Source organism: Cucumis sativus, chromosome 5, assembly GCF_000004075.3.
Source record: "Cucumis sativus cultivar 9930 chromosome 5, Cucumber_9930_V3, whole genome shotgun sequence".
In the NCBI taxonomy this organism is placed as follows: Eukaryota; Viridiplantae; Streptophyta; class Magnoliopsida; order Cucurbitales; family Cucurbitaceae; genus Cucumis; species Cucumis sativus.
This window is the reverse complement of record NC_026659.2, coordinates 9,372,059-9,384,278: the sequence shown is the minus strand read 5'-3', so window position 1 is coordinate 9,384,278 and position 12,220 is coordinate 9,372,059. Positions and strand designations below refer to the sequence as shown.

The window sequence follows — 12,220 nt, the reverse complement described above, 5'->3', positions numbered from 1 at the left end:
CGTGCCCGAGACGACGCGGAGGCCGACGTCCTCAAAAGAGCTAGTTTTAAAATAAAATAGGAGTCGCCACCAATCTTTTTTACGGCGTGATTGGACACCGAAATAAAATAAACAATTTAAAAAAAAATGGTCTGCGAAAAAAATTGAGTAGCGTCCGGGAGTCATTTGTGTGTGGGGAAGGTATTAGCACCCCACGACACCCATTTAAATAAACGGTGGCCAAAGTTCAAATCTTGAATTGAAAATATTTTTTAAAATTTATTTTTAAACCAATGTCTTATTTCACCCCTTATTACTCCAATATTTGAAGCAATGATCTCATAAAATAAGTGGAATAATATTCCATTAATTAAGACTACGAAAGTTTCTCACCTTAAGAAAATGAAAAATTATTACAATTTTTCAAAATCTATCATAGGCTAGTCTTTGAATAAAGGATTTTTTTTTAAAACATTGATTAAATTCATTTTTTCTTGGGATCAAATTTCGGACTTCCAAAGATATTGATCCCTCACCTCAAGAATCTAGAAATAACGGACTTCCAGGAAGTTCTAGATTCCATCGTAGGATTTTTTTTAAGGAAAACGGTATAAGTTTTTAGAAAAGATTGGTTTAGGAAATCTTATGAAATCATATGTTAAATTTTGAAGGTTTTGAAAAAAACATAAAACATTTATAGCATTAGAGACAAATTTGCTAAATGATTGTTTTTTTTAAAAAAAAAAGTCTTTTATTTAAAACATAAAGAATTTTAAATTGGAAGGATTTCAAAACATTAAAAAAATTAAATACAAAGAGTTACATTTAAGTGCATATAACAATAATTATGATATAGCAATGTGAATGGTAAAAGAAAGGAAACATAATAGCAATAAAAAAAATAAGGAAAGAAACGGAAAAAAAATAATGAACAAAGAAAGAAATAATAAGAATAAGAATAAGTAGAAGAAGAAAAACAAGTAAAAAGAAGAAGAACCCTAATAATAATATAATATAATAATAAATGGTGATGATAATAATAATAATGATAAAATTTTCTCTTTGTTCTTTATCTCTATATTTTAGAGAAAAAAATAAAGATTAAGAGTTGAGATTAAAAAGGGTAATAAAATACGGATAAATAAAAAGAGCACATTTGTCTAATGTCATTTTCTCTCTCCCTATTTTTTTTAGAGAGAAGAAAAAGACTAAAGATTTTTTTTTAAAATGATGATAAAAGAAAAAAAAATAGTACAAAAATACTAAAATTTTCCTACATTTTCTTTTCTTTCTCTTTCTCTTTTAACAAGAGAAGAAAAGAAAAATAAGAATTCGAATTCCAAAGAAATTACTTGTTGTATGAGGTGCGGATCATTGGGATTAAATCCCTACCAAATGCAACATCCAATTAAGTTTAGTTAACAATGAGGTTTAATTTGCTTAAGATAAAATTTAAAAAAATATAGAGACAATAGGGTAATGAAAAGAATAACAGAAACGCACCTTTTACACAGTTTTTTTTTTTTTTTTTTTTTTTTTTTTTTTTTTTTTGCAGAGATTCCTCTAAAAACTTTTTCTAAGCACTCTTTTAAAAAGATTTCTCTAAGAAACTTTCTCCAAAGAATTTTTGTAAGAAATTCTCCTCTAAAGAATTCTTTGTTTAAGAAACTTCTCTCCTCTAAACCCGGAGTGTACCACAAATTAGGAAAAAATAATAAAAATAAAATCGAAATTTAATATTATATTAATAAAACAAATTTTCATTTTCCTAAAATAAATTAAATGAGATATTTTGAGATTTTGTAAAAAATAAATTAATACATCAAATGAATATTAAAATACCGTTATTTAAAATTGATTTTATTTTTTCCTAAAATGATTTTAGTAAGTCAAAATTGATATTATAAGATTTTATTTAAAACAAATTCATTTCTTTTTTTCTAAAATAGAACAAATATGATATTAAAAGATTTAAAAAAAAATAAATTGATTTAATTTTGTTTCTTAAAATGAAAAATGAAATATTATAAGATATTATGTATTATTATTTTTTTTACCTTTTTTTAAAGTAAATAAATAATTTAGCAATTATTACTAATATTAGTATTAAAAAAAGATATATATGTGTAGGATAAAAATAGGTGGCTACAGTATGCCCCCTTCGTGCATCCTTGTAGAATTAGAAGGTGGACGAAGGTGTAGCCATTGACTCATCAAACTAAGATATTTTATATAAATTATCAACGTTAAGGACCATGGATAAGACAAGCATCTCATAAATAAGCTGGAGGCCAGAGATAAAACGAATGCCACCACAACAACACGGTGTCAATGGCCAAGGATAAAACAAGCACCTCATGACAAAAGAATAAATAAGCTGGAGACCAGGGATAAAACAAGCGTCACCGCAGCAATACGGTGTTAAGGGCCAGGGATAAAACAAGCGCCTCATGACAAAAGAATAAATAAGCTAGAGGTAGAGATAAAACGAACGCCACCACAGCAACATGGTGTCAAGGGCCAGGGATAAAACAAGCAGCTCATGACGAAAGAATAAATAAGCTGGAGACCAGGGATAAAACAAGTGTCACCACAGCAATACGGTGTCAAGGGCCAGGGATAAAACAAGCGCCTCATGACAAAAGAATAAATAAAATGGAGGCGAGAGATGAAACAAGCACCACTATAACAACATGGTGTCAAGGGCCAGGGATGAAACAAGCACCTCATGACAAGAATAAATAAACTGGAGACCAGGGATAAAACAAGCGTCATCACAACTAAAATCAAATTGATAAATGTCATTAAAAAATGCTTGTATGCATGTATATGCTTACTAAGACATGGTTATTTTAATAGTTTTCTTTTCTTTTCAAACATTCTCTAGATTCTTTTCAAAAAAGAAAACGAGTCATACAAAATAGGTGGTTTACTTTTCCACAAAAATTGATAACTAGGCATCATAATCTTGAGTTGTAACCTAGCTGCTAATTTGCCTTGAAAATCTTTGTGGAGTGATTATTTACCAAATAAAACATCATTTTTAGTCATTGAGACCGATGGTAATAAGTAGATCAATAAAAGGTAGCGATCATGTAACTTAGATCTTGATCTTAAAGTCCTTCCTTAAGCTTCAAACTCTTCATAAATGATGAACTTTAAAGGCTCTTATAGTCTCTAAAGCGAGGGAATCTTCTTTGAGATTATCTCTCTCTTGCAAATAATGATGACAAGCGTCTTGTGCTTTGCAACGCAGTCTTACTTAGATGGATGATACTTGGTCTTCAACAAAGAAAGCCAGTTTCGCCTTATATATTAAATAAGGGAGACCGTCCCCAAATGATCTTTGATAAAAATAGGAAAACTCCTACTAATCCATTTTATGAACAACGACGATGATTATCAGATATCTTGCAACATACTCATTTCAAGATTTTGGCTTACTAGCTCAACAACCCTCTTGTTCTCTATTTCAACATCTTGAGGCACAACATATTTTAGCTCTTCTCTTCATGATGAAAAATTGAAACCAAACCTCCCTGTTGATTTCATTTCTGAAGTCTTCATTGATATCATTTTCTTTTCACGACGACCAAAAAATTAAGTATCTTAGCCTTTCAACGTTTGTTATTTTGTATACATTTTTCATTTTATTATAACTAATAATTTTCACTCTTTTATATGGTTGCGTTATAAACAATAAAAAAATATTTTAGTATTTTAATATTTTATTGTTTTTATACTTCATTTTTCAACAATTTTAATATTTCAGATTAGAAAGAATGACGAAAAAAAAGTTTATTAAGAGTTAAGATAATGGACAAAAGAAATAAAATTATATTTAAAAGAAAACTACGAATTGAAAACCACAAAAGTTTTTTTTTTGGTGTAGACACCCAAAACTTTACAATTAATTATATTTAAAAAAATCAAAATAGTTTAATTTTTTTAACAAATTGAATCTCAAATTTCAGTACGACATAATCTATTTTACTTGACACTAGTTAGTTTTACAAAAAAAAATGTCAAGTATTGAGCATTTTAAAAAAAACCGTCAAGTATAGTTTCAAAAAAGTGGAATTTTTTGAAGTATTTTACATTAACTTTTACTTGACGTTTTTTTCGCATCAAGTACAAGAGAGATTTGATTTGACGTTTTATTCGCGTTAAGTAGTATAACAAAATTTTACTTCACGCAAACAAAACGTTAAGCATAGTTTGACGAAAGCAAAATTTTCATGAAATTTTTTGAATTATTTTACGTTAGCTTTTATTTGACGTTTTTTTCCACATCAAGTATAGTGTAGAATTTACTTGACGGTGTTTTAGTATCAAGTATAATGCAACTTTTACTTGACATTTTTTCAGGTCAAGTATAGTTAATATTTACTTGAATCAGAAACACCTTTTTATTTTGTCAAGCATAAAAATATAAAATTTTTTATTTCCCTCTTTTCAACAATTAAAATTATTAAAATAAACTTATTGAAAATTTTCCTTCCTTCCCTTCGCGTTTCATCTCCCTCTTTCTCTCCACCAAACCTTCACGTAGTTTTCTCCATCTCCATCTCCACCGGCCACCGGGTCACATATATTTCTTGTCTTTTATTTACACTTAAGACCTAAATGTTTTGCTTATTGAAATTTTTTCTTTGATGGTTTATGTGATATATTGATGGTTCTTTGTAGGAAAAACATCCCTCATAGTTTTTCTTTTATAGAAATGGTTCCTTAGATTCTTGTCAACATGTTTATGTATGCTTCCTTGATAGTGACTTCTAGATTCTTCCTTTGTAGTTAGCTCAACATGAAGGGACTTCTTCAAAACAATTACTAGCTAAATTGGCAACTAAGTGGCTAAAAGCTGAGATTCTCGAGATACTTTTAGCCACTGTAGTTGTCAATCTAGCTGGAACAAAGGATTTGGATATTGATCTTCAAAACTAATTTCACTTCAGGTTTTTTATTGTTTATTTTTGTCATGAGATTATTGGTGTTCTATTTTTCAATGTTTGTTTGTTTTGTAGGTTTAATCATGATCTAAGGTCAGTTACCAATATTATACAAACTTCACATATATGGTTCATGTTTAACTGATCATAGGCGTGTAGGTTTCGAGAATTTTTTAGTGGTTTTATTTTCTAAAGAGAAATTAATGAACGAATATATAACAAAAATCCAACATAAAATGCATGCATGGATATTGATCATATAATAGGATAAACCAAACCCTAGCATTTTACACCATTAGGTACAAACTTTTGAATTACATGCCATAACTTAATTTTGGAATTATGGTATAGCCAAATTTTGGGGTTGCGTGACACACCAATATTTGACATTTCTTTATGTTCATATAGTACCATAAAGTCAATCCCAAAATGACTCTTCCTCTCTTCGTTCTTCATTAATTCATGTCGCTTTTTTAGCATCTTTGAAAGCTTGAGTTCATACAACCTCTCTCACTTGGTTCTCATCAGCAAAAAAGAAAAAAGTGAATATATTTAACAAAAGCAATGAATTTGGAAATTACTAAAAGTTAAATCGAGCTCAAAATATAAAAACTAAAAGTGCAACGTTCTGGAACTCCTAAGAATCAAATAGAAACTATATCTTCATTTGTTTTCATAAAGTACTAGAAATCGAGCGATAAGGAATATGAGACAACGTAAATTCGTTGGACTTAGAATCATAATACATATAGTTTTTGTTTCTTGAGATGATAATATTGCAAACGGACTCACTTGGCGCACCAGTGTATCTCAACCAGTTGGTTGACAAACATAGCATAATTCCTCACTAAAAAATTTAGTATGTGATAATTTTTTTGTAAAAAATTAAAATATACTTTTTTTATTTGGTTAAAAAAATTGGAGTTATAACATTAGGTGCAACCTTAGTTGCCCAAAACAAAATACATCTATATATATTATATAATTGTATCGATACAACACACTTATTCAAATTAAGATTAACTTTTCGTTTATCAATTGTCAGGTGGACCGAGAGTAAATCATTAAAATCTTCAGAAAGATAATTGGTGCCTTCGAAATATTTTCGAATTAACGAAATAAATTTTATTTGTGAGATTATTAACCATTAATCACTAATTCCACCGCAAACACACACACTTAATCTACACTAAAACAAAAATTGTGACATAACATTCCATTCTCGCATAGCATAAAAAGAGAAACTGTGATGTTTTTTATTGCTCATAATCAACTACATTCAAAAGCATGAATCTACATTTACATCAAAACAAAAAATGTGTTTAAATATGAAATAATAGGCTTTTAAGCCAATGGTTTTATTATTCGTGTATGGTATGTTTATCTTGAAAAGTCAATCACAGTTCCTTTCTCCTCTCACCATACTTCATATTCCTTTTGTTAGCATCACTACTTCATGCAAGTTTGATAACATCCTTTATAACAACTCTCTGATTTTTCCAGGTCTGCCAAATTCATAAAGAAAAAAAATACAATTAAAGGAAGGACAATCACCCATCAAAACTAGATAAAATAATTAAAGTAAGCGACCAAATTTTAGTATATATATGAATACTGCTACTAAACTCCTAATGATTGTGAGTTTGATCCAAATAAAAACTTTGTATATGAATACTACTCTAATTGAATGTTACTCATGACTAGAATAACCTCTAATGACCTTTCATGCTCAATGCATGTAAGCAAACAATGTCTTCCCCAACGAATTATCCTCATTATGAAAATGTTTGCCAACACTACTATTAGTGCTTAAAATACAAAAGAAATATCAAAATTAACACCAATGGACCTAAAAGCTCTTTTTTTCTTTTTCTTTTTTTGATAAAAAAGAAAGGATAGTGTCAATCAGAGAGTCGAGCAGAATATCTCAACTAGAATGTGACATTCATAGATATAGTCAAAACAACTATGTGAAAGGGGCAATATTATAGAAGCTAATATAAGAAAAAAACCAGAGCAAAGATCTCTCAGAATAGCATTTAGATTGAGACATCAGAAACCAAAAAAAACTTAAAGGATTAAAATAAGTATATTAACTTTGTCCAACAATGTAAAAGAATAAAATAGGTACTCCAAGAGTACTAGAAATTAACTCACTCGGGTTTTGCAGGGTGGAAATTTGGCTGCAGAGAGAAGCGGCACAACCAAGGTTGCAAAATTGACGAGCAGCATCCTCAGGGTTGGCATTCGTAGCGGAATTTGTAATGGTTGATGTGGATCCTCCACCACATAAGCTAAGGATAATCAAGCAAATTACAAATGATTTCATTTTTTCTCAATTTCAATTTCTTCTTATGTTTTTTCTTCTTTTTCTTATGGTTCAAATTTATATATAGTTAAGCGCTTGATTTTATAGAAAATAAGATTGAGTAAAATTAACTATAGAGAGAAAAATAAAATTAAGTACTCTTTATCAAAACCACAAATCGAATTGAGGATGAAACAGTATTCATGGCGATACTATCGAAAAACTAATGACTCACGATGACACACTGCCACGCTTCCCTTGATCACCTCACATTTTTTTTTGACTAATTTAACTTCCTCTTATGGCTTAAAATGCCTTTCACGTTAAAGCCCTACCAATGTGGAAGATCTCATTTGTAGTTTACAAAATTGCCATTACACAAATTATATCTTTGACATTTTCAACCGATTTTTTTAGTTGTAAATATAACAAATAGAAACACATACATATATAGACCTAGACCTAGTAATAGGAGTATACATTGTCATATTTACTTTTCATAATTTTACTATACGCTTAAATCAGTAAACCTGGAAGTGATCTCTATTGTAATTGTTTATTTATTTACTTTTCGATAGAACACGATCCTTTACTTAATTTGCCGAGTTATTATTCGACACCAAGAGTTTTATTAGTATAAAACACATGGCTCAACTGACATCTGATATGTGTTAGCGATCATGACGTTTATGACTTGAATCACTGCACCTGCAACATATTCTCTCCAATTACTAATTTAATATCAAATCAATTAGTATAAAATGAGATAGTTGATGTCACAATTAGTATAAAAGATATTATATTCGATCAAGGACTCGTGACCTTAAATAGGCTTTATATTTTGGATTAAGTTGAAAATCACCCACATTGAAAATATAATTTTGTTAAAGAAATCAACAATGAATTATCGAATTACAAAAAACGTGTGGAGAAATCGACGTACATATCTATTTGTGGTTTACTAACAGTGTCATAGCTACATCTACGAGATAGAGAAGACACATGTTTTGGAGAAAATCTTTTCTTAGTACAAATTAAATTGTGCCTCTATACTTTGTTGTTCGTAGCACCACATGTAACAAATTCAAGGCATTTTATCAATTTGTATATCTTTCAATTACTTTACTTTCACAATCCAATTGATGTATGGTAGAAAAAGCTAGCTCATGTAGTTATGATCTAATATGATGATTAAGTTAGAAATTAAGTATCTTAGCCCTTTCAACGTTTGTTATTTTATATACATTTTTCATTTTATTATAACTAATAATTTTCACTCTTTTATAAAAAAACCTCCTCCTCCATAAAAATATAAAAATAAACTTATTAAAAGTTATTTTATTAAAATAAACTTATTGAAAATTTTCCTCCCTTCCCTTCTCGTTTTATCTCCCTCTTTCTCTCCACCAAACCTTCACATCGTTTTCTCCATCTCCATCGGCCGCGGCTCACAACTCTTCATCTCTCCACCGATTGTCGACATAATCCACGACTCTCCATCTCCACGACACTCTCTCCATTTTCGGATGGCCAACCACATAGACTCTAACCCACAACACTCCATCTCTACACCAGTTGCCAACCCACAACCAGGACTCTCTATCTCCACCGACCACCGACCACCGACCGTCGACCTTCAACCCCCACAACTCTCCATCTTCGTGCAATTCTCGCCATTTTGGAGTTCTTTTGCTTGTTTACTTATTTGATCAATTAGTTATTTTGTTTTTCTCATTTTGAATTCACTACAAGAAATTTATGATTCAATGGCAAAGTTTTAGTGGCGCAAGTTATTTTTGTTAGTAAAAGTTCGTTTGTAAAGAAGCAAAAAAAATGTCACAAAAAATTATTATTAGTGTCACATTTTTAATCCACGTCACTAAAAGAATTAGTAACACACATAAATAATGTAATTAAAATCTATATAGTTTTAGAAACAAACTTAAATGTTGCTGAAAAACTTCAAACTTTCACCCTTACTTTCAATTTCCCTAAACTTTTTTTAAAGAAATTGTTAAATATATATTCTCTTTGTATCTTCCCCTTTCTCTCCTCAAGAAAACTCTTCCCAAAACCCCTACCTTTTAAAAACTTTCTTTTATAAAAATACCTTTTCTTTTTTTAATTTCTCCCTCTTTTCCCCCTTCCCTAAAATTCCCCCCACTTTTCCAATCTCCCTTTCCCCCCACCCACCCCCGATTTCATCTTAACCATGCCACTTAACCATGCCATTGTTGGGAATGATAAGATAATTCGCTTGGCAAATGGGTTTGTACAGCTTAATGATTTGAGCTTTAGTGACAATTCAAGTTGGACCAAAACTAAGAAGTTTAGATTGGGAGTGAAATTTGTGGATGACGAAATCAAAACTAAGTTTCCAAGAATTGAGGGAGCTATCTCCGAACCTTTTAGAGTGATGGATCAGCGTGGTGAAGGTATGCCTTTTTTTTTCTCAAATGCAAAGTTCTTTTTAAGTGAAAATATCATTCTCTGGAGATCCCTTTTTGAGACTTATTTTATATTTTTATATATATCTTAGTCCTTCCAATGGCCGTATTTCATTCAGATTCCCTTTAGTCCTTATATTTTTAGATCAAAGTTGGTGAATATATTCAAACCTTTTTTTGTTTTCTGTTTATTATGATGCATAAGGGTACAAGAAACACCACCCTCCAAGTAGGGGAGATAAAATCTGGCGATTAGAAGGAATTGCCAAAAATGGTGCATATCTCCAACGCTTGTCCTCCAACGAAATAAAAAATGTGGATGATTTTTTGAAGACTTATAAACAAAAGGGTTCTACTTACCTGAAACAGGTATACGTATGACAAAAGATAATAATAATTCGAAGTTGTTAATTTCACATAACCATTTTATGCAGTTTTGTATATGCAGCTACTTGGTGAGAAAGTCTCTATCGGCGAACAGAAGAAGAAGAGAGGAAAAGGAGGGTGGGCGGCGGCTGGGTAGAAAAGAAAAGAAAACTGAGAAGAGCAGAGGGGGGTTTGCGCGCGGGAGGAAGAAGGAAGGAAAAAAAAAATTCTTTTCTTTTCTTTTTTCTATTTACCTTTTCTCTTATTTAATATAATAACTAATAATAATAATAATAATAAATATATAGTATTATTATTATTATAACATTTCTAATCCCCTTTCTCCCTTAACTTCTTTTCTAAAAAAAAAAAATCTTCAAATTAAAATGCAATTTAATTTAAAAGTAAGATACCTTAGAGTTCGGGGTGTTATAATAATACTAAATTATTGGTCATTTTTTGTTGTGTAACTATTGGTTGGAGAGTTTATTTTGTTGATGAATATGTTTTATTGAAATGAATGTACGTAATGAAAAAAACAGAAAATGGAACATTTTGTATATTAAATATATTAATAAATGCTATACATGATGTTAAATATATGTCAAGTATACTATCGTACTTAAATCACATATACAATTTTACTTTGACGGATAAATAGCGTCAAGTATACTATCTTACTTGACGAGTAAATAGTATCAAGTATATTATCTTACTTGACATGTAAATAGTGTCAAGCATATGATCTTACTTGACATGTAAATAATATCAAGAATACGATCCTACTTGACGTGCAAAACTCGTCAAGTATAGGACTCTACTTGACACGTAAAAGGTGTCATGTATATAACCTCACTTGACACGTAAAAGGTGTCATGTATATAACCTCACTCGACACGTAAAAGGTGTCATGTATATAACCTCACTTGACACATAAAAGGTGTCATGTATATAACCTCACTTGACACATAATAAGCGTCAAGTGTGATAGATTACTTGACGTTAATACAATGTCAAGTAACTGTATACTTGACGATTTTCTAGTGTATAGTAATGTGACTATACTAACAGTCCATTACTTGACGCTTTTAAAAACGTCAAGTAAGCCAATTTTGGTAGTAGTGATTTCAAATTGAGAATATAAATTTTCAAATTGATAATAAATATAAACACTATGTGATCATGACGTGGTCGCGAGACTAACTTCAGAATTTGCAGTTTCAAGAAGTTATCTAAAGAGATACAAATTTAAGCTTTTACCTTAGTTTATTTACAATTTTCCCTAATTGTTTTCCATTTTCAAAATTCTATATATTTCTTGTCTTTTATTTACACTTAAGACCTAAATGTTTTGCTTATTGAATTTTTTTCTTTGATGGTTTTTGTGATATATTGATGGTTCTTTGTAGGAAAAACATCACCCTCATAGTTTTACTTTTATAGGAATGGTTCCTTAGATTCTTGTCAACATGTTTATGTATGCTTCCTTGATAGTGACTTCTAGATTCTTCCTTTGTAGTTAGCTCAACAGGAAGGGATTTCTTCAAAACAATTACTAGCTAGATGCAACTAGAGTGGCTAAAAGCTGAGATTCTCGAGATACTTTTAGCTACTGTAGTTGTCAATCTAGCTGGAACAAAGGATTTGGATATATATATTTTCAAAACTAATTTCACTTCAGGTTTTTTATTGTTTATTTGTCATGAGATTATTGGTGTTCTATTTTTCAATGTTTGTCTGTTTTGTAGGTTTAATCATGATCTAAGGTCAGTTGCCAATATTATACAAACTTAACATATATGGTTCATATGTTTAACTGATCTTAAGCAAAATATTATTTTCTTTTTTCTTTATTTCTTGGTGACAGGTGTTTGCTATCATTTGTGATTGTGTATTCTACCATGGTGGTGACTCCTGAAGAATATCTTTCGTTTGACTCCATAGTAAGTAACTATAATTTTGCTGGCACATCATGCCAAATATTTTCATTCATGCATCCTATCTTCTTTATGATTTTTAGGTTGAATTATAACATTTGTATAACGTGAAACAATTTATCTTGTAGGAACTAGCTAAACATGAAAAAGTTTGGGGATATTGCATTCAGGGACAAGGATTATAAAAATGGTCATAATTGAGTACTACTCAAAGGTGCTTTCTACGCTCTT

At 30.1% G+C, this 12,220-nt stretch overlaps 1 protein-coding gene and 1 long non-coding RNA gene across 2 annotated transcripts; one reads left to right on the top strand and one right to left on the bottom strand.

The window, feature by feature from the left end:
* Nucleotides 1-6,157: 6,157 nt before the first annotated feature.
* LOC116404079 lies at nt 6,158-7,497 on the bottom strand. The gene is made up of 2 exons (XR_004217019.1): nt 7,089-7,497; nt 6,158-6,436 (listed from the first exon to the last, which is right to left on the bottom strand). It is a non-coding gene; the product is annotated as an uncharacterized LOC116404079 (long non-coding RNA).
* A 1,579-nt stretch (nt 7,498-9,076) lies between these two features.
* Nucleotides 9,077-10,225, top strand: LOC116404071 (calmodulin-binding protein 60 A-like). Its single transcript, XM_031886270.1, has 3 exons — nt 9,077-9,674; nt 9,892-10,055; nt 10,135-10,225. The coding sequence occupies exons 1-3, from the start codon at nt 9,452-9,454 to the stop codon at nt 10,207-10,209; spliced, it is 462 nt and encodes a 153-aa protein (XP_031742130.1). The 5' UTR covers nt 9,077-9,451; the 3' UTR covers nt 10,210-10,225.
* Nucleotides 10,226-12,220: the final 1,995 nt, after the last annotated feature.

Excerpts from the sequence above, each read along its gene's own strand:
- LOC116404071 (XM_031886270.1), top strand. The coding sequence starts at position 9,452 with ATGCCACTTAACCATGCCATTGTTGGGAATGATAAGATAATTCGCTTG. Across the intron at positions 9,675-9,891 it reads GATGGATCAGCGTGGTGAAG|GGTACAAGAAACACCACCCT; the intron begins GTATGCCTTTTT and ends ATGATGCATAAG. Across the intron at positions 10,056-10,134 it reads GTTCTACTTACCTGAAACAG|CTACTTGGTGAGAAAGTCTC; the intron begins GTATACGTATGA and ends TTGTATATGCAG.